The sequence below is a fragment of the Uranotaenia lowii genome, chromosome 3 (assembly GCF_029784155.1).
Source record: "Uranotaenia lowii strain MFRU-FL chromosome 3, ASM2978415v1, whole genome shotgun sequence".
Lineage (NCBI taxonomy): Eukaryota > Metazoa > Arthropoda > Insecta > Diptera > Culicidae > Uranotaenia > Uranotaenia lowii.
Genome location: NC_073693.1, coordinates 244,960,184 through 244,985,680, shown reverse-complemented (window position 1 = coordinate 244,985,680; position 25,497 = coordinate 244,960,184). Strand labels below are relative to the sequence as shown.

The window sequence follows — 25,497 nt, the reverse complement described above, 5'->3', positions numbered from 1 at the left end:
CAAATTTGATACCATTTGCTTGATTGGTTTTCGAGTTATGCAAAAAATTGTCTTTTATTCAGGAGGCCCCTCGCCCCCTTCATGAGAGAGGGAGGGGTCTCAGACCATAATAGGAACCTTCCCCGGCCTCCAATACCCCACCCTGCCAAGTTTCACTCAAATCGGTTCAGTAGTTTCCGAGTCTATAGGGAACAGACAGACAGACAGACAGACAGACAGACAGACAGACAGACAGACAGACAGACAGACAGACAGACAGAAATTCATTTTTATATATATAAATTAGTTGAAACAGCTAGATTTGGAAAGGCCGATAATACATAGGTACATATCTACTAAAATATCTTCAATGAACGTTTATGAAAGACATCGGGTTTGATTTGGATGGTTTTTTTTTATGAAAACAGCTTGTAAATACATATGCAAACGTATTCCATGTTACATTTTTAATAATATTACGGTTAGCGCCACTTCAATGAGGAGGAAAAACGCATTTTATTCTTCTACAGTTACTCTTATGTGAACAATTTAGTCGAAGAAATGCTTAAATAAAACTATACCCGAAGAAGAGGTTGCAAATTTTCGATGTCGATTGGAATACTGCACCAAAGATGATATGATATTAATGGCTGTGCCAGAGTTGGATAAGAGGCTTGAGCTCTTGAGCAAACTGATGAATTACCACTACATACAAACATTCAACTTCAACACTACATACAAACATACAAAACGAGAAAAAAATATTCGAACATGTTCATCCATAAAATAAAAAATGTCTACGGAAGAGTAAACTGAATTCAGAACAAATTATGTAGTTTTTCACGTAGCCGCTACGTGCAGATTATTTTGCGCGCATGATTGCTAGAACTTTCTTCACATGATGGCGTGCTTGAGGTGTCACCTTGTTTTTTGAAGAATGATGTATATTGGTTTTATTACTACATTTGATCGAATGATGAAACGGTTTTAACAAAAACCAACTTGAATGTTAAAGTGTGATACGGTCAAAATTTGGTCAAGGGAAAACGCGTGTAAATCAGTGAAATCGTTTGTTTTAAAAATCAAATTAAATTTCTTTTTCAAGTTTAATTAGTATAGAATTCAGGAAAAATATTCAGTTAGGCTTCTGCTTTTCCAAATCCGAATTTCCGGGCCTTACGCTTAATCCCTGCCATCAGATTTTGTACAGCCACCTTGTCCACCTTCTTCGCCGCAGAAAGCCAGATTGCCTTGAACTGCTGCTCGTCCTTAGCAGTTTTTTTGGTTTTCTTTAGATTCCGCTTGACAATAGCCCAGTATTTCTCAATTGGGTGGAGCTCTGGCGTGTTGAGAGGGTTCTTGTCCTTGGAAACCACCTGCACGTTGTTGGCGGCGTACCACTCCATGGCCTCTTTACCGTAATGGCAAGATGCCAAATCCGGCCAAAACAGTACGGAACAACCGTGTTTCTTCAGGAAAGGCAACACACGTTTATTCAAACACTCTTTCACGTAAATTTCTTTGTTGACAGTCCCGGAAGCTATGAAAATGCTGTTTTTAAAGCCACAGGTACAAATGGCTTGCCAAACCAGATATTTCTTCGCGAACTTTGACAGTTTCATGTGCTGGAAAGCTACCTTTCTCCTTCCTTTTGCCGCATAAAATTCCTGTCCCGGAAGCTGCTTGTAGTCGGCATTGACGTAGGTTTCGTCGTCCATTACCACGCAGTCAAACTTCGTCAGCATCAGCTTTGGCCGTCGTATTTTGTTTATCATCGCGATTTGGATTCACTACCTTCTTGTAAGTCGATAGTCCGGCTCGTTTTTTGGCTCGATGCACACCCAGACCCAGCTTATTTGCGGCATCTCGGAGAGAGAGGTTAGGGTTTCGCTTGAAACAACCGTCAACTCTCTTTGTCGTCTCGGCGGCTTCCGGTTTTGGATTTCCCCCCGATCTAGACTTCCTGGCTGTTGACAAACGTTCCCCAAACACTTTAATTACATTTGTAACGGTTGATTTGGCAACTTTTAACGATTTTGCCAGCTTTGCGTGCGAGTAGCTCGGATTTTCGCGATGCGCGAGCAAAATTTTGATACGCTGCTCTTCTTCCTTGGACGGCATTTTGACAACTGAATATACGTCCAGTTGATATTGACCAAATTTTGACCGTATCACCCTTTATATAATTTTTCTTACCTTACTATCATAACCAATCCGAATAAATTTCTCATTTCACACCGAGATTTCTTCATTTTCTCTCTAATGTTTTGCAAAACCACTACGCGTTTTGACATTTGTATTTATAACATCATCATTTTGATCGCAGTGCCCCCTGAGCGTCGGTTCGAGCTGCAAATTGCCAATAGGGACTGTTAACGAGCCTGTAGTATGCATGCGCGGATCTACGGGGGGGGGTGATGGGGGTGATCACCCCCCCCAAGCGGAAAAAAAATCATCATTAAAATGGTCACAAATTTTTTAACTCTATTTAGATGAAATATAACTTTTTCATGTGTCAAAATATCTTAACACTGACATTACCATTTTTACGCGTGCATAAGAATTCAATAGCTGCTTAAAAATATGCTTGAATTGGGTATGCGCATGCATTACTTCGTGTTGGCTTCGGGTGTGCGAAAAGGGTAAAGCTTGCACCTCACTCTCTAAGGAATTTCCTTAAGCATGACAGCAGATTGTTTTTCTTATTAACCGATATCCAGAGTTGTTTTAAGCGCCAGTACCAGAAACGTCGGTTGTTAGTGACTAATTCTGAATGATTTCTTGAAAGGGCCTGGAAGAAGTCAACATTTATTTTCAAGTTGATCATAAAGTGATTTCTTATTTATGCATGTTTACTATACTTGATGGTTTTCTTAAAAAAAAATTTTTATCGTGTCCACAGATGAAAATTTTCAATAATACTTCTATTTTGGGCTAGAAATATTTGAGAAATAATTCTGACCTTTTCAGTGACACTTTTTAACTGTTGGAAAGTAACCTCAAAAGCCATCATGTACTTGAACGGACATCAACATTTTGTTAACTAAAATTTTGGAGGTTATTTTTCCTTTTCCATATTCGTGGACAAGTGTGCGTAAGAACTGTCAAAAACTCTATAGTTTATATTATTTCCAGATGTAGCAACCGAAAATCTGATCGATCAAACTTTGCAGACATCCGGATCTGCTACCGTTAGTCTCTGCTTTCAGAAACATGCATGCCACCGAAGATTATAAGGGGTAAGAACATATGTACATCTGCAACTGAACCATAGAAGCATCGAAATGTTTCCAAGTTCTACTAGCAAATCTGGCCTCCAGAATGATCAGACGTTCGCATATACTGCAGACTCATTAGTCTGTGAAATAGATATAGGTGTGTTTTGAAGGCTCATCCTAAACCTTACTCAACTATTGATGATATCACAAAGCTTAACGTTTTAACAAGACACTGGGTACCTCCACCACAATTTTCGTTTCCATACTCCGAGCATTTGAAAAGTCGAAGTGCTGAAAGAGAAAAACGATACACAAGTGCAGCGCAAAGCATTTGAAAACATTCAAAAATGTGCTGTTTTTTTTCCAAAACTGAGCAAAGTTTTTTTTGTCAAATCTGTCCGCTCTTTGTAGTCAACCTGTTTTTCAAAACTCAACTTGTTTTTCAAAACTCACTGAAAAAAAGCTGTAAGTATTCGATAAGATATAAAAAGATCTATTCAGCAAACCTCTTTAAAAAAAAGTGAATATAATGATTAGCAATCTATATTTTATTTGTCTAGATACTTGCTTATTTGTGTTTAAATGTTTATTTGTTTTAGATTTTTTTTGATTGACGTCTTCGAATTGATATTTTAATCGATCTTTAAGAGAAAAATATGAAAAATTATTGAACAAATACATTGACGGGTTTCGATAAGCAATGAAGCAGTATACGGTTTAAAATTGGAATTTAAAAGAGAAAATGTTCGATTAAATATAATTCGGTATCGAATTTTGAAAACGGCGAATGCGCCAAGACCTTTGTTTTGAAAAAAACGCATTCCAAGTTTCAGAAAATAAAATCAATTTCCTATTTAGCTGCGTACAATCATTTTCCTAAATAAGTCGCTAAAATGCTTTCAAATTGATTTAATTTCATCACCCGATCGATCAATATAGCTTTTCCGTACTAATTACTTCAAAAAATTAATAAATATAACTGTGGGCCCTTTTACCACAGACTAATGCTCTCATTTTGTTCATTCGCCAAATTGGAGCGCCCTTTTGAATTGCAGAATGACTGTTCGCCTTTTGGATCACTCATTAAAGAAGCAATATTCAAGCAAATTTCGGCTTGAAAGCGGGTCCAAATGATCACCTTAACACATTAGCACATTCAACGATCTTATAAATGCTGATTTGTGCTTCTCCTCGTCCTGGGAAAACAAATTTCAAAAACTTCAGTGCCCTTTTTCCATCTCGAAATAACTATTGGCCCTTTTGTTCGCAACGAAATTTTGAGGGGAAATGGGCGAATGAATTGTGGGATTACACACTCATAAAAAAAGCTATTCGCCTTATTTAAAAAATTAAATTTAACTTCACTAAAATAAGAAAAATTAAAAGGAGATCATGTTTTCGGATGTAAAATAAAGAGTTTAACGCATTTATGTGCTAATTTGGATTTGTTTACAGTTGGCGCATTCGCCGTATTCAAAATTCGATACCGAATTGAAACTTGTGTAAATGGCTTTTTACCCCAATATTGTAGTAGTCAAAATTAATAAAACGTAGCTTTAACCATAACCAGAGATGCTCATTGTAGTAAGTTGAAATCATACAAACAGATTTATTTCTGACTGAAAATAAATAAAGTACGATTTTTAAAATTAAATTGCTTATGGATTTCTAATCTGATTAATATAAACAAATGGTCATTCCATATCCCCAACTTGATAAATAAACGTAAATTCAACTTCATACCAGTGAAAAAAAAAACATTTGTCTGCTTTTTGCCTAAGTAAGACTAAGCCAGCCACAAACAGATATACAGAATTCTTTGAACAATTTTTTTTTTAATTGTCTTTAACATTGTTTACATAATGCTGAATTCTCTTCATCTTTATCATCAACATTTTTCCTGTCACAGTTTTTATTTTTCCCAATCACTCAAAAAATTTTGGCCATATTTTTCGGAAATTTACTAGATCACCCCCCCTAAGAGCAATCTCTAGATCCGCGCCTGGTAGTATGTATATGGAGTCTCTTTAGGGACTGTGATACTTTCAGAAGCAAAACAACTCCACATGAAATTCCAAATATATTTTTATAAGTACATCTTATTACAACTTAATACTAGCTTTAGCGCCAAACAATGTCAATAATATTTGGTTTCTAAAGTACGTTTTAATTTGGTTTTTACTGAGATCGGCAAATAGCAGCACTTCAACCATAAAAAACTAAAACCCTACAAAAAAAAATGTTCGTATAAAGGTCATGTCAGATTATATATTGGAAATAATTTTCAACGGCTTTTAACTGATTTCATTGAAGGTTCATTCATCTTTAGCATTCAGCGCCGTATTAAGGCCCGACTGATCGTTCATCTGTTTAACTTCCAGTGCATTGATCATTATGTTGATCACTACCGTTGACATATTGAACCCGAGCGAAATGTTCTGCACCATGTTGGCCAGCTTGTGGTTAGCTTCCTTGTTGATATCGAAGTTGGCAAGTACGATACAGGCCACGCCCTGGGCAATCTACTTGAGTCAACAGCAGCAGTGTGGAGTTGGCAAAGCGTGAAGAGCGTTTTGCGTTTCGTTTGAAATAATCGAAATCATTTGCATTAGAATAGTTTCTCTAGTTATGAATAGTGGGAACTGCCGGATCCAGCCCGAAGTTCATCTTGATGATGTCGCAGAACAGTGCCACCACCACGAAACCCAACGAAAAATGGTTCAAAATGTTGGCCACCCGCTGGTGCAGTTCGCCTTTGTGAAAGTTAACCAGTGTCAGTATGACGGCCAGCATGGCGGCCGAAACCTGCGAATGATCGGGGATGACACAGCTTCGGTTAGGAATGTTAGTACGTATTGAATGATTTTGCGGTGAGGTTACAAATGGTTATCAGGTGTTGTTAAAGTGCTTCAAGTTGACATGTTTGAAATACTGCTACTGCGAGAGGAACTATCGTATCTTTCCCGTTCCAGCAATCTCAGGGGTTGTGAGGAATACTCGATACCGAAACCAGATATTATTACATTGATAAGGGAAATGGCGAATATGAGCACCAGAATGACATCGTTCAGAATGATTGCAGCCGTTTGATCCCGTTTCCGGTTGATGTTCAGGCTACCGATAATGACAAAAAGTAGCCCCACAATAAGCTGCGGGAAGAAAGGAAAATGTTGTTTGATTCCCTTTGCTGAAAATTTGCTGTAACTTTCGAGTGCAATCGAGTGATATAACGTAATTTGTCCTCAAACTTTTTTAATCAGTGTTAGAATTACCGAAATGCCTGTGCCGTCAAATTTCTGTAAAAAAGAAGTACCAAACGAACTGTAATATAATCAGCATTGCTGTCAACGTAATTTGTTTCTATCATTATGGCAGAAAAGTTGAACAGCGCTGAAGCTTAAATTTCGGTAAAAAAATTACCGACAGTTTGGAGAGATAAATGCTAATCGTGAAACTTTTCTTAGTTTTTAATGTAAATAAGGGTTACGACTCGTATCTTACGAGTACCCAGTTACTATTACAGATTCTAAGATAAAATTCATAATAATAAATAAATAAATAATAATAATAATAAAAGCCGTTTGGGAAAATCACAGGCTTTTAAAAACAAATAAATTGGAATAAATTGCACGAAAGCTTGTATACAACAAAATTGTATACTATATCATTGCACCAAACCTATAAACCAAGTAATTTTTTGTCGAAAAATTTAATGAAATCAAGGATACAAAAGGTGATAAAACTCTCATCTTTTACCATTTGTTTTTTGCTCTTCAAATCATTCGAATATTCTATAAATTTTTTTCGAAATTTTTATAAAATACTACATACTACATACATACTTATTCCCCTTCATGTTTTTGGAATTTTCAAATGGGGTGGGGGGGGGGTGGGGTGACAAAAAAAGAAATTGATATTTGTTCCGGCCTAATAGTAATGCTTATTAAATTCATATTTTCTTAAACTTAAAAATTATAACCTATTTTGCCCCCAGGATGATCTTCATACTTCAAAAAATCGAGACCAATGATTTTAAATTTTCAGCCTTCTCGTCATTTCCCACGGTATAAGATTTGAAGGCAGGAACAATAGAAAATTCTCACAGTCAATATCAGGGTTTTTTGGAAATCTCACTGAGAACTTTTCTAAATAACGACTATCGTCTGAATTAATGTTCCAAATTCACACCTACAGAGCTTGCATCTAATATTCAAGTAAGTATGTAACCAATCTGACATGACCTTCATATTCGGTAGTTTGACAAAAAAATCATAACACAGTCACACAGAAATTGTAGGTTACATTTTGGAGGCGGAAAAGTTCAGAAAATCGAAAAAAAAAATTCCCAAACCACTAATCAAGCACATATTTGATGATCCGGGGATCGAAAGCCGATATCATGAGATTGATCATGGCGACCAGAAAGGCGGCCCCGGTCACAATGTAATTGATGACATTGGCCGATCTGCTGTACTCCGGCAGATGCAGACGACAATCGCGGAGCAAACTGAGCGACAAATTCATGACACCCATCGATACCTGATGATTACGCAAGAACCACACCAATGAAACATTAATTATTTCCCGTTAAAAAAGGGGGAAAGGGGTGTTGTTAACCATTAATGATAAGCTTCATGAAAAAGTTTCTTCTACAAAATTTTAGTAACCAAACGTAGGTCAACCGTTAAAGTGACTTTCACTAACCTGCAGGATGATAGAAATGCTGATGAGAACCAACATTAGCGTGTAGAATTCGTGCTTTTCGCCCACTTGCAGGATGTACTTCAGCTGGGATGCGTTCGCTGTCAGCAAGGCAATGTCCAGCATGCCCTGGGCGATCGTCTTCTTGGTGGCATACCGGTTGGCGTCCATCGATTTCAACTGTTCGGGGAGAAAATAAGAAAAAATATGGTGTCATTAACAAGACATGAACAGGTATCGTAAAACGGGGTAACATTGATCACCGGGATAGCTTTGATCAATGACATTTTCCACTTAATCATCAATAACTAAGTCTAAAGTGAAAATATCTTAATACTTTTTTCATCGTTTAAAATCCTATATGTTGAGTTTCAAATTGGGAAAAACTTGGTTTCTTTTTGAAAATTTCTAATGTAAATAAAAATATTATTTCAAAATCTTGTAAGATCTATTTTTTCGAAGGCTCGCAAACAAATACCCTTCCTGATGAAATCAAAGCGTTTAGATGCAGCAGATTGATTTTTGTGACAATTCAACTTTTTTAATTAGTTAGTTTATAGTTTTGGTCTAGTTTCTGTTTTATTTTGAGGTTAACTTTTGATATTCAATAATAGGGACGTTTTCCAAGAGTAAGCCAGTCTAGGACAAAAGGCTAGAAACCCTATCAAATGGTGAAGTTTGAAGGAAAAAAATAAAGAGAAATAGTGCGAGGGCCTAGAGAATTGAATGAAGGCAAATTTTCATTTGTTTTTGTAGTTAAAATTTTATAAGTATGTAATGTTAAACAATTTAGCCTCTTAATTTATGCAGCATCATTGTCCATCTTTTGATTTTAATTGTTGTTCGGCCTCAACACACGAACTTCCTTATTTTATCAATTACTAGCATTTGTAAATATCATGAATGTGTTTTGTATCCTTTATGATCACGAAAACTCGTTATAACCTTCAAAATACATAGTGATCGATCAATGTTACCCCAAATCATCAAATTCTAAACAAAGACGAAATCGATTTTTAAATCGAATTTGAAGCGGTCTAATAAATATCTGCAACGACGTTTTACGTTTATAGGAGTCCAGTACTGGTTTTAACAACACCGTTTTGGAAAATCACTTACACATTCCACGCGCTTGTACCGCTCAAAAGTGATTTTTATCCGTTCTCAAATCAAAAAATCTCAAAACCAATAGTTCAAATCACAAGAAACCAGTGGAAAAAAAAGAAAATTTTTTTTAAACATTTTTTATGGTTTTGTTTGAAAAGGTATACAACTTCTTGATGGGTAAGGTATAAATTTTGCCATGCCATCTGCCAGAGCTGCGGCAACACACACAGCTTTATAGTGATGAGGAAGATGACGAAGCGCGTGATCGGGTGGTGGTCAATCAACCCAAGAATGTGGCGGTTAAGAATCAAGAGCTGATTCTTCAACGTCAGCATCATCAACGTTCACAGCAAGGATGCCGAAATCACAGAATAATCTGTAATTTCACAAAATTTTGCGCAAATTTTCATCACAGAATCTGTGTCAAAGAACACAGAATTTTAAAATATTCACAGATTTCACAGAATTTTTAAATTTTGAATGAATTTCCGAAAATATAATTTTTTGGATAGTATCAAATTTAGATTTTTTAGGATTTTTGGGTAAAATCACAGAAAGTCATAATTATTTTTCTCAAAAACACACAATTGGTTGGCCAAGGTTGGCAACCTTGGTTCACAGCCCTCACCTCGGAAGTACTGGTGACGACAAAGACGAATTCTTAGCGCAGCTGGAACGTGAATACGACCGCTGCCCAAAACATGATATCAAGATCGTCAGCGGGGATTTTCAGCGCGCATCAGCTGACAAACAAAACTAGCCTAAGACTCATAGATTTCGACGCCTTCAAACGAATGACCGTACGTAGTACCTTTTTCGAGCACCGCCCCCCACACAAGTACACCTGGAGATCTTCGTACCAAACGCAAAGACAGATCGACCACGTTTTGATAGACAGCCGGCACTTCTCGGACATCATCGACGTCAGATCATGTCGAGGCGCCAACATCAAGTCAGACCACTATCTGGTGATGGTAAAGACGCGCCTAAAACTCTTCGTAGTGAACAACATACGAAATCGACGCCCGCCTCGATTAAATATCGCACGACTGAAGCAACCTGAGGTCGCAGCAGGCTACGCGCAAACGCTCGAAGCAGCGCTGCCGGTAGAAGGCAAGCTGGGCGAAGCCTCTCTTGAGGACTGTTGAGATAACATCAAGGCAGCCATCAGCAGCGCTGCAGAGAACGTCATCGGGCACGACGAAACGACTGGTTCGGCGAGGAGTGTAGGAGGGTGATGGACGAAGAAAACGCAGCGCGGGCTGCAGTAGTGCAAAGAGCACCCGTCGGAACGTGGAAAATCACCGACAGCGGAAAAGGCAGCGAGTCCGAGTTTTCCAGGAGAAAAGCGCCGCCTGGAGGAGGAGGAGCTCGAGAAGCTGGAGCAGTTTCATCGTTCCCAAGAAACACGAAAGTTCTATCAGAAACTCAACGCATCCCGCAAAGGCTTCGATGAACACCTGAACGACGCACATGCAGGAGATCTAGACGGTGGGGAAGGTACATCGCCGGCGTGGCCAACGACGTAGAGGAGCCACCCCCAACGATGAGTAAATTTAAGGAAGCCATTCGTCAGCTGAATATTTAGCAACAAATCGGCTGGAAAGGATGGCATCACAGCTGAACTTATCAAAATGGACCCGGACAAGTTGGCCGATTACCTATTTGCACCGGTTGATGGTCCGGATCTGAGACACAGAACAGCTACCGGAGGAGTGGAAGGAGGGGGTAATATATGCCCCATCTACAAGAAGGGCGACAAATTGGACTGTGAAAACTACCGAGCGATCACTTTCCTCAATGCCGCCTATAAAGTGTTGTCCCGAATCTTACTCCGCCGCCTAACGCCACACAGTGGTTCAAAATCAAAAAAAGTGGGGAAAAATTAATAAAATGCTATTTTGTTAAAGATTATAGGCGGAAAGTTAAAAAAAAATGAATTATAGTTTTTTTTAAAGTTTGTTATTTTTTTCAAAAATTGCTAAAACGGAGTTTGAGCTTTATACTGGGAAATTGAATATTTTTCAATAAACTATGAATATTTTTGTTAAAATTAAGTAAAGCATGGATCACTACAAATCTGGACGCACTGTTTATTATACCATTGCCCTCCTGGTTGTTGGATCTGTGAATGTTTTGACAGTACTTTGTTTGGAAATGTTTCCTCTATCAGTGCTGAAAATTTCATTTCGATTCGTTTTGTTCCGAAAAAGTTACACGTGATGGAAGCCGCGAGACGAAAATAAATTTTGGACACTCACGTTAAAAACCGACGTGGTCGGGTTAAAAAAATCGAAAAATCGTAATCGTTAAAAATGCTCAAATCAACCGTGTGCAGCGCTCTCAAACGTTTCCGTGGGATGCATACTATCGATTGGCAGATTCATACCAAGCGTTATAGTGGACCTAAGAATCAGAAACTGCAGTTGAAGGTGTTGAGAACGATCAAGGCAAACACAGGGTAGTCGGACTACGACATCGCCAAGAAATTCAACGTCGACCGGTACACCGTCAGAAGGATTAATCTCCGCGAAGGAATACGATCCTATCGGGCCAGTAAGCAACCAAACCGTACATTGAAGCAGAATTTAGTAGCCAAAGGACGTGCCCGGAAGTTATACAACAAGATTCCAACGAAGTACGACGGATGCATCCTCATTAGACTGCCCCAAATTTGTATGGGAAATTTAAAACCTGTAAAATGTTATACGCTGCAGGCTAAAATTGGTCCTGGGACTAGTACAAGATCTCATGCCAAATTTGGGCCAGATCGGACCACGGGAAGGGGTCGCTCAACGGGCCTGAAGTTTGTATGGGATTTTGAGACATTTTGTTCGAGAGGAACATGAAAAACCAGTTTTTCGTCAATAACTTCTGTCTCCCTCGACCGATTTCTTTCAAAAACAGGTTTTCTTAAAGCCTAAACTATGACAAATATTTCATATGAAGGTTGCATTTCAATTAAAGTTAAGATAAAAAAGTTATTAAGTTTCAAAAATTGGTTAACTTTTTTAAGGATGATATTCACCACTTTTTTAATGAGGCGAATAAAGTCCTACCAGAACACTCAATGTGAAAGGCATGCCGTTTCGTCAAATAATGACCGATTTTAATCATTGTTGTTGCGCTCGATTGCACTTTTTAATGTTTTTCTAATATTTGAGTTTGGATGATATTCACTTGATAGTTCGGAAAGAAGTAAGGGCGGAAAAATGCTTGACAATTTAAATAAATTGCATAACCACAGGGGCTTAGGAACATGACTGGACGATTTGTGATGTCAATAAAAAAAAAACAGTTTTTCATCAATAACTTTGGTTCCCGTCGGTCGATTTCTTCCAAAAATAATTTTTCTTAAAGCCTAAATTATGAAAAAATTTTCATCCGAAGACTGCATTTCGATAAGAGTTTAGAAAAAAAAAGTTATGAGGCTTCAAAAATAGGCTAACTTTCTACGGTGGTATTCATTACTGTTAATGAGGCGTCAATATGTTCGACCGGCCCAACTCATCAACAGTGATAAATACCATCCTTTAAGAAAAACCGTTTTTGAAAGAAATCGGCCAATGGAAACCAAAGTTATTGATGAAAAACAGGTTTTTCATGTTTCTTCCGAGCAATATGCCATACAAACTTCAGTTTCGTTGAGCGACCCCTTGCCGTAATTCGATCTGTCCCGAATTTGGCATGAGATCTTGTACTAGGACTAGAATCAATTTTAACCTAAAGCGCATAATATTGCTCAGGTTTTAAATTTTCCACACAAATTTGGGGCAGTCTATTGTACATATATCCGCCTTTGGGTGGGGTTTATGTTTCATCTTTTCTACCTAACTCAGAATCTTTTTTTTTCTCAAAAAATCTATTCAGAATTGTTGTTATTCTCAGAACCAACCGCCAACATATTTTTATATCGAAAAACACATGGACCAACGCTTTATGATGCCAATGAAATGATAATTTTTCGAAAAAGGTTCTTTTATATTTTTCTCACGTTTTTATTATATTAGCTGTAGCTTTCTTTTGATACACAATGAAGGTTAATATTGATAATTGATTCCAACAAAGTGTTTTATTCGGTTTAAAGTGAATTGTGTTTATGTTTGAAATTTCTTTTTTTTTAATGTACGCATTAAGTTTCAAAGAAATTTATTTGAAAACTCTGTTACCGTGCATGCTTCGAAAAGAAGCAACTGCTACGATGTTGTGTATAATTTGAACTTTATTAATTACTCTATGAATAAAAAAAAGATTTTGAATAACTTCACGTGTCAATCTCATTATTTTTTGTAATAAAAAACACTCTAAACATCTTTTAATTTAAATTTATCTTTTTATTGGCATCACAAATCGTCCAGTCATGTTCCTAAGCCCCTGTGGTTATGCAATTTATTTAAATTGTCAAGCATTTTTCCGCCCTTACTTCTTTCCGAACTATCAAGTGAATATCATCCAAATTCAAATATCAGAAAAAACATTAAAAAGTGCAATCGAGCGCAACAACAATGGTTAAAATCGGTCAATATTTGACGAAACGGCATGCATTTCACATTGAGTGTTCTGGTCGGACTTTATTCGCCTCATTAAAAAAGTGATGAATATCACCCTTAAAAAAGTTAACCAATTTTTGAAGCTTAATAACTTTTTTATCTTAACTTTAATTGAAATGCAACCTTCATATGAAATATTTGTCATAGTTTAGGCTTTAAGAAAACCTGTTTTTGAAAGAAATCGGTCGAGGGAGACAAAAGTTATTGACGAAAAACTGGTTTTTCATGTTCCTCTCGAACAAAATGTCTCAAAATCCCATACAAACTTCAGGCTCGTTGAGCGACCCCTTCCCGTGGTCCGATCTGGCCCAAATTTGGCATGAGATCTTGTACTAGGCCCAGGACCAATTTTAGCCTGCAGCGTATAACTTTTTCAAAAGTCGGGTCATTTGGGGCAGTCTAATCCTCATGGATGACGAAACGTACGCGAAGATGGATTTTGGGCAGCTTCCTGGCCAAAAATTTTATAAAGCCACTGCAGTGGTGCACTGCACTGGTCGGGGTGATGTCCCCGCCAAGTTCAAATTCGCTTTTGCCGATAAGTTGGCAAGAAAGTGTTTGATCTGGCAAGGTATTTGCAGCTGCGGACGAAAAATCCTGGTTTTTGTGAAAAACAAGACCATGGACTCCGAGATGTACAAGGAGGAGTGCCTTAAAAATGCTTTTTTTTCGTACAATAGATTTCACAAAAGACCAGTAAAGTTTTCGCCAGATTTGACATGCTGCCACTACAGTTAGGAGGTACTATAGTGGTATTGGGCCAACGGGTGGATTTTGTTGAAAAGGACATCAACCCACTCAACTGTCCTCAATTCCGCCCTATCGAAAAATTTTGGACAATTGTCAAGCAGAAGATGAAGAAGAATGGCAGGACGACTCGGGAAGCAACAGAGATGAAGAGATTGTGGAACAAAATGGCCGCTGAGGTCAGTGAATAGGGTGTCCAAACTTTGATAAGTGGTTCTAGACGAAAAGTTCAAAATTTTATAAAAAAAAAACATCGAAATATTTTTTTTCTTATTTTTTCTTTGAAGTGCAATAAAAACCCTACATTTTGATTATAAAACTTTTTTATTTCGTTTGCATAGCTCCGAGATAGACCCGTTTTAATGCGTCCAGATTTGTAGTGATCCATGCTTTATGGGCTCCTAAATTCCTGTAGGTTAGTTGGATAGATATTAAAACTGATGTTTTAAGGTGAATTTGCATTTGTATCGAAGCAAAAAATGCTTGGTTAACTCTGTATAAATACTTTAAAATTTGCATTTTTAAACCAAACAGCGTTCCACTCAATGACATCGTATTCAAAATATAGCAAAAACTAGCAGCTGATTTTAAGATATGTTTTGATGCGGCTTTCACCTATCTAACGGTGTATAATTTACCAAGGCGATCGGCAGCACAAGCTTTATTTTTGCTTCCTAATAATAAATACAATAAATCGAAAAAAAATTATCATCTAATTTTGGGTTTCCAATGAAGCGAAACTTTATGAGTTCATGATATTAAGGACGTTTTTTATCTCTAAACTGTGAATAAGATTATAATACATCACTTCTGTATAAAAATTTATAAATTTTTAAAGATTTATATGCTTTTTTAAGTTGTTTTGGGCTGAGAATAAAAAATCCTATTTTTAATTCTTGCGTTAAAGTTGTCGTTCATGTTTGTTTCATAGAAGGTGTAAAAAAGGTCCTAGAAAATCTAAATACATCATAATGTTCCTAAAATATTGGATAATCGATTCCAACATAAACAATTTGGTTGTCGCTGACTTGAAAAATGGACTTTTTTCCGACTTTTTGGGGATTTGAACTACTGTGCGCCATAAGCAAACAGATTCGTGGGAAGTCATCAGGCCGGCTTCATGGAGGGACGGTCAACGACGGACCAGATCTTCACAATAGGGCAAATCCTCCAAAAATGCCATGAACAGCAAGTCCCTACGCACCATCTATTCATCGACTTTAAAGCCGCAGACGATACGATCGACCGACGAGCTTTGGCAAATCATGGACGAGAACGGCTTTTCCGGAAAGCTGATCAGACTGTTCAAGGTGACGGTGGATGGAACGTACGTGCTGTGTACGGATTACGGGTGAATTGTAGAGCGCATGATGTTCAACATGGTGCTAGAAGGTGTTAGTCGACGAGCAGTGAGAGAAATGCGGGGCATATTTTTCAACAGATCTAGTCAACTTATCTGCTTTGCCGACGACATTGATATAGTCGGCAGATCATCTGCGGCGATGGAGGAGATCTACCGCAAACTGAAACGAGAAGCAGGAACGATTGGGTTGATGATTGATACGTTCAAGACGAAGTACATGCTGGCCTGCGGATCCGAGACAGACCGGCCCCGCTTGTCCAGTAATAACAAGCTCACGATTGACGGCGACGAGCTGGAGATAGTCGAAGACTTTGTCTATCTCTGCTCCGCACTATGGACTCCACAAGCAACTGCGGTCGAGAAGACTTAGCGCCCGCACAAAGTGTAACCTCCACACAACGCTAATTACACCAGTTGTCCTCTACGGGCACGAGACGTGGATATTGTTCGAGGAGGACCTGTGCGCACTCGGAGTATTCGAGCGAAGAGTGTTAAGAACCATATTTGGCGGCGTGCAAGAGAACGGAGTGTGGAGGCGAAGGATGAACTACGAGCTCGCGCAACTCTACGGCGAACCCAGTATCCAGAAGGTGGTGAAGGCTGGACGGATACGCTGGGCAGAACATGTTGCAAGAATGCCGGACGACTGTCCTGCAAAACAGGTGTTTGCTGCCAATCCGGTATGAAGATGGTTAGACCAAGTGGAGCGTGATCTGGCGAATGTGGGATGCCCGAGAAGTTGGAGAACGGTTGCCATCAACCGAGTGAATTGGAGGAATATAGTTCATCATATGCCGTGAGACGGAACACCAAATAAACAAAACAACCTTATAGTGACCTACTTAAAAAAAAATAATGGACTTATTTCACTAGATTCGTCACGATCGCACAATTAAAAATAACCACTAAACATTCAAGATTTTCGCAAAGTATCACCTACTAAATTTTCGATTCCAACAGTTGTAGAACCAATTCCACCCTCCCAGAAGTGTCACCTCTCTAGGTGCGACAGTTGCCGATTAAATGCTAATTTCATTAGGAAATCATGCATTGCTGATGCGGTAGCCAATTAAAAGCGTATACGAGGCTCCCGGGCTCGTTAAAATACAGAGAAAAAAATCTGTACTTGGTAGGGTGTCACCGAAGTTGCGCCTGGCTACGATTTAAAAACCAAACGTCAGGATAAATTTGATGTGACAATAATAGGGCTGCCGGATTAGATGCAGCAGCTCAGTAGCTTACGGCGACCGACCGGAAAACGCAAAAATTGCACGCTAACGAATTTGATCGCCTCTGTTTGTAGTTTCCCTTGCGCTTGTGACTAAATACATGTGTTTGGTGTTTGAGGGTATTTGGTTTATATTTTATGTTAAGTACAAGTAAGTTGGCTAATGTTGAACTCCGAATGGAAATAGGAACATTAACCTTACCTTTGCAACAAGGATTCGGCACGTTTGAAGTCGACACCCTAAGGACTAAAAGTGACAAAATATAAAAACGCGTTCTGTTGACAATAGCTCGTAGGTACATTGGAACAGGATTTCTCTATCCCTTTTCTCCCGGTCTCGCAAGGATTGGTACTTGTAATAACTGTTTCTGTCACTGCAACACTCTCCTATAATACAATTATAAACGTGATTATACGTATTTTCCCCCTTCTATTTTGTATGGTTTGAGAATTTTTCTCACTTGTGCGTATCTTCGAACCCGATCTAGTGGGATTTGAAGGTGGTTTCCTATCAGATTTCAAGCCCGTGGGGATCATTGATAAATCTTGGATGAGAATATTTTCAGTAGTTCTGTGTGGACAAAAAAAAACAATACTGGCGCTAGTTTGATAAAATAAGACAAGCACATTTTTTTTATCTTAATTCAAAATTATTGTCAAACCTACACAAATTTCCAAATTTTAATAAAAGCTCATTTCAACTGCGTCTAAATCTGTAAAATGATGTTGGGTTCTACATTCAGATGCTCAATAACGATTGAAATGAGCTGTGTGGTGATGAATTCAGGAAGTGACTCCATAATTATGGAACGTTGCTAGCGAGTTTCCCTTAAAGCGCGTCAGCCTTCATTTGGCCGGAGGCAAAACTTATTTGCTCAGTGCCCCAGAGCTTGTAATTCGAAACTGTGATGTTTGAGTTCCGAATGTGTCGCCTGCCGTTTGTTTGAGGACAGTTTCAACTTTTTCCCCGGAGAAGAGGGTGCCTTCTTTGTCCTTCGGCGCGCGGCTGTGCGGATCAACAAGGACTTATAATCCACGCATCAGTTGTGACAAACTGTTTTCACGTTCTGTGAATTTTGTCCGAGCGCCATGCTGAGAGTGAGATTGTGTGTAGGTACCTTCCTAAAACAGATGATGTCGCTACAAGCACGTGGGATGACAGAAAGCGACGAACTGTTTGCATTCGAGGGTTTCCATAATAGTGAACGACATCGTACATATTTGGAAATCCTACGAGGGGTAGTTCCATAATAATGCGGAGATTAACACTGCTTACTGTTTTGCATCGAATTTTCTATAGGCGATCGGAATAGACTTCCGAAGGAGGTTACCTACATGAAAATTCAATTTGCAACTGTAAACTCGAACTTTTAGCTTGGACGAGTAGTCCTTTTTTGGCCACGTAGAAGAAAAGTTGACTTGAAGGAAGCTGTATGGGTAGGCATCGATAAGGAGCAAGTGTTTATTACGGATGATTTTCATTTCTTGTGCAGGGTTTCAAACGAAAATCATCGAAAAAAATCATATTTGGTTTTATATTGAATACGCTGTTGGGTTCCCTACTATAAGGATTCAATGAATTCAATTTAAAAAGATACAATATTTAAATTTGTGTTGAAAGAAATAGTTCAATTTTTGGTGAAAAAAAAAGTCGGTTGACTAGTGATAAGAGAACATATTTGAGTGGTAAGTAATGTTTTTCTATCATTAAATACTGTAGAACGCTGCTAATCGCACCGAATAGAATTTCGGGATAACATCAAGGACAATCTGATACATATAACTATTTCCGTTACCTTCCAAAATAAAGCTTAGTTCTTTTTGAAATGGGACACTTTGTTTTGCTTACAGCTCATTTGCTAGTAATCGGACATTCAAAATCTTGACAGCACTTTACTGCCTGTAAAAAGTACTATCTGACCTATTTTTATCAAAATTTTAAATCTACGCGTTTCTGAGATATTCACGATGCAAGAGAAAATGAATATAATTATGATGCACAGTTTTCTTCGAAATCCACCATTTTCAAATTGATAGCTGACAAACCGTTGATTATTCAAAGAATTACTGTGTATGAGTGGTGGAAAAGTATGCAAGAACTGTCAAAAATGTTCACAAAGTTCAAATCAAGCATTGGATTGAAGCACATGATCGGCAACTACGGTAAGGAGTCATCAGAGAAGTCAAGTCACATAACAGAATCATTAATTTTTGATAAGTGAAAAACTAAGTGTAGGTCGCTGAAATGTCCAAAAAAAATACTCAGATAACCCAAAAGTGTCACCTAGTTATGAGTCATTCAAACCTAACCTCAAACAACAAGTTTTTCCAGTTCCAGAGCTTGTAAGCTGTATAGCCTGTACCGAGGCAATGAGACAGGTGATTGATTAACTGATGGACGAAAAAAAATTATGGAAAGCCTTATAACGTGGCTGCTCGTGGTAAGGCCCTAGCAGATTAAAGTTTATATCTGCTGGTTTTTTTTTGTATAAAATAAAAAGATTTCCCAAAATTCTGCTCCTGTGGAAAATTCAACAATTTTTAAAACGAAAAGCTTTGGTTTTCGCTGTTTTTAAAAGCCAAAAAAGAGTAATTTTGTATGCACGCTTCGCAACCTACGATCTATAGTAACCGATTTTACTTTAAGTTCAATGTCATGTCGGTTTTACTTCGTTATTGACAGATTTTTAAAGCAGAAATTCCATTAAAAACGTGTTTAAAAAGGGTCAAAAATAATCAAGCTTTGTTAATTTCGAAATAGCTGTATCCACTAAATTGCCCTTAGTTTCTTTGAAAAGAGAAGTATTGAACCAAAAACTAAACAACAATTGAACCAAAAACTAAACAACGCAAAAAACTAAACAACTAAAAACTAAACAAATAGTGAAAGTGAAAAAACTTCATTTCAAGCCTATTTGAATTTTCTAGATGATTGAATATACGAAAAATTCTTCTTCCCGACAAAATTGTAACGCAGTGCGCTGAATCGCTGAATTAGGAATCAACCAAATGATCTCAAATTTTTCTCTGATACTTGGTGACTCCAAAAGACATCGAAAAAACATATAGAAATTGGGAGAAACTTGAGTTGTTTATGAAAATTACAAATATAAGAAAACATGTTATTTCAAAACCTTGAAATATCTGTTTTTTCGATGGCTCTCAAACAAACACCTTTCCTGATGAAATCAAAGCGTTTTGAAGCAGCAGGTTGATTTATGAGAGATTTCATATTTTTTCTTTATTAAATTTTGTGGTATTTGAGTTAAATTTTTGATATTTAAAAAATAGGGATATTTTCCAAGAGTAAGCCAGTTTAGAACAAATGGCTAGAAACACTATCAGAAGGTAAAGTTGGAAGGAAAAAAATAAAGGAGAATAAGGCGAGGGCCTAGGGAATTGAATTAAGGCAAAATTTTTTTTTGTAGTTGAAATTTTTAAGTTATGTTAAAAAATTTTACCCCTTAATTTATGCTGCATCATTTTCCATCTTTCGATTTTAATTGTTCGGCCTTAACACAGTAAGGACCGCAATGTTGTTTTTTTTTTGGACTGCGAAGAAAGCTAAACCAAGAAACATCATTTTTTTATTTCATGTATTGTAAAAAAGTTATCTTTAAATGATTACAAAATGATTATGACATATTTTCTCGCATCCTAAGCTAGTTTTTTTTTAGGTTTTTTTTTTATTTTTATATAAAGTTTGAAAAATCTAGCGATAAATGTACAAATTTTAACATTTTTCGATGCCGTAAAAAACTTTACTTAGTATGACGGATTGGCTTGACAATATTACCTACAAACTTTTTACTGGTTTCCTCATGTATACCAACACTGTTAGTGTAAAAATATTTTTCGAACAATCACTCATTTTTTTTTTAATAAATATTTCTGGCGTAAAGACGCGTCTGGGGTAAAATGCAACAAAATGCAAATCAAAGAAACACCTTGTAAATCTCGTTTCCATGTGCTGGAATATGAATGTTTTGCATCACGCGTTAGTAAACATTGAAATTTTATTCATGCAAACATTTTTTTGTATGATTTCAGCTTGTAGAATTTTTTGTAGTATTATTTAACGCCTAAATGTATGCAGCATCCTTAGTTTCAGAAAAAAATGTGAAAATTAGTTTTTATAGACCAAAAAATTACTGCAATTGGTGTTTTCATGCGTAATGATCTTTAGGCACCGCAAATATATTAAAAACTATAAATTTTCATACGTGTTCATAAGTTACGTGTGCAAGTTACCCATTTTCTAAGGAGGGTGAAAATCGCATGTTTTTTTTAAATTAAAAATAACTAAAGGAACCAATTTTTTTTAACTACGCCAATTTGATGTCCCATCATCCTTAAAACTTTTTATGCATAAGGGGTAGGATTAACTGTGAACATAAGTTTTTTAGAAGCCATTGAAGTTGGAAGTTGTTGCAAGTTGCCCCAGTTGACGGTATCTCAGAATTCACTGGATTGGTCATTTAGTATCTATGAGCCACCGAAAGTGTTGTGTTCAATTTTATAGGGTTACATGAATAATTTCATATCATTTGAGTTCGTTCCGAACTGCCTTGAGCAATGGATGAACTAGCATTTGTAAATATTATTAAGGTGTTTTATTCTACATGATGAAGAAAATTCGTTTAAATTGTAAAAAAGGAGACTGATCAATGTTACCTCAAAGCATAAAATTCTAAAGAAAGAAGAAATCGATTTTCAAATAAAACTAAAAGTAGTCTTACAAATTTCTGCAACCATGTTTTACGTTCATAGGAGTTCAGTACTGGTTTTAAAATTATGAAACATTTCACATTCTCCTTAAAAAAAATAGAAAAAAGTGATCAATCTTACCCCGAATTACGGTACTTGATCCCTGGGAATACTTGACCCCTTCGCTATATCTCGAAACAGGAATATCTTACAAATATCAAATGTTCTAGAAAAATGTGCCAAATAGAACAAATCGACAATGCTGTTATCTCAACAAATTTGAAAAAAAATATTTCTCGAGTTATTGAAGGAAAGTTTCAAAAATTTTGCAAAATGTGAATTGAAAATCTTTTTTTATCACTTTAAAATGTTTCTCACATGAAAAAATTATAATAAAAATATTTTTTTTCAATATGTCAATCGTTAGAGTATAATATGAACTTCATGATGCCGTATTTTCAAAGCAATAGTAAACTCTCAATTTTTTTAAGAAGAAGTTTTCCAAAATATATGTCATGTGTATAATTGATCCCTGGAGTCCAAAAAGATATATTTTTCTTCTAAATGGATCGTTATCATTGGTTATCATTAAATTACTAATATCTGTCCAATAACTAATCTTTATCCAGTAATTATCTGTTAAAAAGCACTAAAAATACTGTATTTATCCAAAAACTAGAAAATTGCGCCTTAAAGTATGCAATGACTTTAGGGTAGTAGACAAACTTTTAGAATTCTCTTTGTATGATAATAACAAACTGAGAAATAATAATTAATATGGCAAAAAATAATCAACGGACTTTTTAACTTTGGATTTCACTAGATTTTTCCCTAGGGTTAGGGCCCCCTGAATTATGGATCAAGTCTCCTATGACGTAAAAAAAATATCACAATTTTTTTTAGTCTCACGAAAATGCTTCTAGTCCATCTACGAGTTCATGCATCGTTCTAACTTTTGGAGCATATAAATTTGAAATTACACGCTGTCAGAAAATGCAAAAGACGACGAGTTGTCAAAGTTTCCTAAAAAGATATGATGAAAATAAGAAAAAGGGATCAAATATCCCCATTCTCCCCTATTCATTTGTATCTATCATGTATCTATAACGAAAAACGTATTTATAAAAGAATTCCATTTTTAAAGGATTCCATTGTAAAAGAAATCCACCAAATAGTAAATTCAGAGCACAAAACATCATCTTTCACATAAAAATAAACGTTTTTTTTCCTGATAAGCTGAGTGCAGTTGTTTTAAAGAAAATTAGAAGGTTCAAATTGAAGATCAATTTTTCATCACATGTCAACTGAAAGATAAACAGCTGAAAATTCTCACGAACAACGCACTAAATACACTTATCGATAGCTGGGTTAAAAAAAAGTAGTTGACACTATGCGCATTAGGTTGGCAGCCAACAGTATTTCGACCGACTATATTTATTTTGAAGATTGGTTTAAAAAACTGACCTGTGCAAAATTCAAACTCATCCGGACTTGATTTAGGGGTGCCTCAAAGCGCTTAAAGTTTCTGTTTTTTTACCCTCAAAAATCACCGTCCCCCAAAGGAGATAGGAATAATCGGAATTTTAATTTTGATGCCAAATAACTTAAAGACGTCAAAATCTTGTTTTATGTGTTGAAAAAGTTTGTCAAAAATCGAAATGTGCGTCGGTTGCGTTTTTTTGATGACTACAACTAGTTGCTGGTTTCGCATAAGACTTTGAAATTATATCTCAATTCCACATAAGTCAAAAGAATGGAAAACTTCATCCAATTTGTTTACTCATATTATGAAAATCCCTGAAAAAAATAATAAAAAAAAGTCCCCAAAACAACACGGAAGACCTGTGACTCGCTAACGCAATCAACATAGCGCAACCATTCGCCTTGTATGAACTATATAGGCTTTAGGCCAGGCTTCACATTTGTGTCGTTTCTTCAGGTTGTACACGAAGAAAGCACGACTTGAATTTAAGATGTTCAATGAGGAGCATGCATCATTTAACGCCTTTCCATAGGCAACAAATTTATTTTTTAACAGATTTTAGAAAAAATGTGTCTGGTGGCATTCGATGTTTCATTTTTGTGAGTCGATTCTATTAAGAAAAAAAACTCCGTACAACCTAATAAATTTAATTATAAATTTGCAATTATCTACTGGTCAACGATGACGTTTCGATCGATATCAATCGACACGTCATATGAAAATCCGTTCATATTCAGTCTCGATATTTATTCGGATGGGCACAGTTGCATGTGTAGAACCAATTTGAAAAATTATAATCTGAAAAACTCATCTGGGCGTTATTTGTGAGGTGCATACGTGTCAAATCTGATGTTTGACATAGCTAGTTGTACTTTTTTACTTTACTCTAAAGCTTAAAAAATGTTCTATTCGATCTACATTTTTTAAGGGGTATTAAATCATTTGATTCATTAATCCCAAATTTGATTTCCAGTCGGAAACGTCTTTTTTAAAATAAATCAAAATGATTTTCAAGTTTCTACAATGATACTTTAGCAGTCACATTATTTTTTTTAAATCTGTTAGCAATGTTTCCACACATCTCATACTAACTTGAACCTTCTCCTGTCCGTTGTAAACAATTCCATTTTGACTTTCTTTTCTTTCGGCCCAAAAGGAAGCCATTCTTTTTTTTTTCGAGATTCACTTCAACCAAATGCACTGTGATTTGCGGACTTTCTGCTGTCACCAAATGCAATAAACTGAGCTCTATGCATGTGCATATGCGCTTTGCGCAAACGAACCCCATCTCGCCGTTATTTATTTTGTATTGATTTTTCACCCCCAACATGTGCCTCGCTGCTGTATAAATTTCATGTTGAAACAAAAGAAAGCAGCAGCCAACCATCAATCGTGGATCCATAATTGATAAACTTTACTGATAGATACTGATGGATGACCTATTCCACGGATAGCATCAGCAATCACACACCACGAAATGGGCGCAATTATAGAACACCACTGAATTGAGCCATATCCCCCCTAAAAAAACCAAACACTTACCACCCGGTCACTTTCGCTGGCACCTCCAAGACCAGTAGGAAGTATCGAGGCCATTTCTAGTAGCGGTTTCAGAAAATTCCACTGGGAAAACGCAGCAATTTTGAAGGTAGATTTTAACAGGCACGATTTGATTTTCGTCTGGATGGCAGAATACTTTTTCTCACAGTTTGTCGAGAGACAAGTACTCACTAAACGCACGATTTGAAATTGTCCTGCTGTCCGAAAACCCTCCAGTTTTATACCCGTAGGGCTCCGTGATTGATCCTTTGTCACGGCGCGGTTTGATTTCGTTTGGAAGGATCCGGCGAGATTACTAAATTCCACTGGCCCTTACTAAGGACATCGCCTTAGTCGAGCGATAGTGCAATTTTCCACTGTTCACAGATCGATATGTCGATCCGTAATGATGAGATATGGCGCACATACTCAGACAGGCAGGAGGACAACATCACCCGCGAGTATCCATGTTATTCATGTTCGATTATACTAGAAAGGAACCTTGTTTTGTATACTAACGACAACAATGAGTGAATCAGAGCGCATAACAAACAGTGACTGGATGAACCCGTTGGCTAGCAACCGGTTGTCGTAAAACATAAACTGCATTCCCGATCGGTACTCCACGTTTGTATAAACGGGCCATTCACAAACTGAAGCTTTTCAATGTGTTGCTATAACTTATACCCACTAGCATGGACTGCTCAAGGAACAACTGACAACAACTGAGTTTGTTTTGTTTTCAATGTAACCTGACCAGTGCGATACACTATAACTTGCCCTGAAAAGAAGTTTTTTTTGGCTTATACATATCTCAAATTTATGAAATTCGTTTTTTTTTCGAAAACTTTCTGAACAAGTATTGTTTATTCAGC

The 25,497-nt window shown here is 36.9% G+C and overlaps 2 protein-coding genes across 4 annotated transcripts in view; one reads left to right on the top strand and one right to left on the bottom strand.

Moving 5' to 3' along the window:
• The window catches only part of LOC129755884 (axin), a 357,557-nt gene that overhangs the window by 256,060 nt on the left and 76,000 nt on the right, over window positions 1–25,497 (top strand). The window lies entirely within an intron of this gene.
• LOC129755901 (ninjurin-2) lies at window positions 5,301–25,036 on the bottom strand. 3 transcript variants are annotated; one of them, XM_055752600.1, is made up of 3 exons: window positions 24,176–24,312; window positions 7,902–8,078; window positions 5,301–6,002 (listed from the first exon to the last, which is right to left on the bottom strand). In XM_055752600.1, exons 1-3 carry the CDS (start codon window positions 24,245–24,247, stop codon window positions 5,820–5,822), a joined length of 432 nt encoding a protein of 143 aa, XP_055608575.1. In that variant the 5' UTR covers window positions 24,248–24,312; the 3' UTR covers window positions 5,301–5,819. The 3 variants fall into 3 exon arrangements, with proteins under 3 accessions (XP_055608575.1, XP_055608574.1, XP_055608573.1); XM_055752599.1 differs by lacking the exon at window positions 24,176–24,312 and adding an exon at window positions 24,626–25,036 and having other exon boundaries at window positions 5,860–6,346; XM_055752598.1 differs by having other exon boundaries at window positions 5,860–6,346.

Excerpts from the sequence above, each read along its gene's own strand:
- LOC129755901 (XM_055752598.1), bottom strand. The coding sequence starts at position 24,247 with ATGGCTTCCTTTTGGGCCGAAAGAAAAGAAAGTCAAAATGGAATTGTT. Across the intron at positions 8,079-24,175 it reads ACGGACAGGAGAAGGTTCAA|TTGAAATCGATGGACGCCAA; the intron begins GTTAGTATGAGA and ends CTCCCCGAACAG. Across the intron at positions 6,347-7,901 it reads GCATTTCTATCATCCTGCAG|CTTATTGTGGGGCTACTTTT; the intron begins GTTAGTGAAAGT and ends TTCTTCCCGCAG.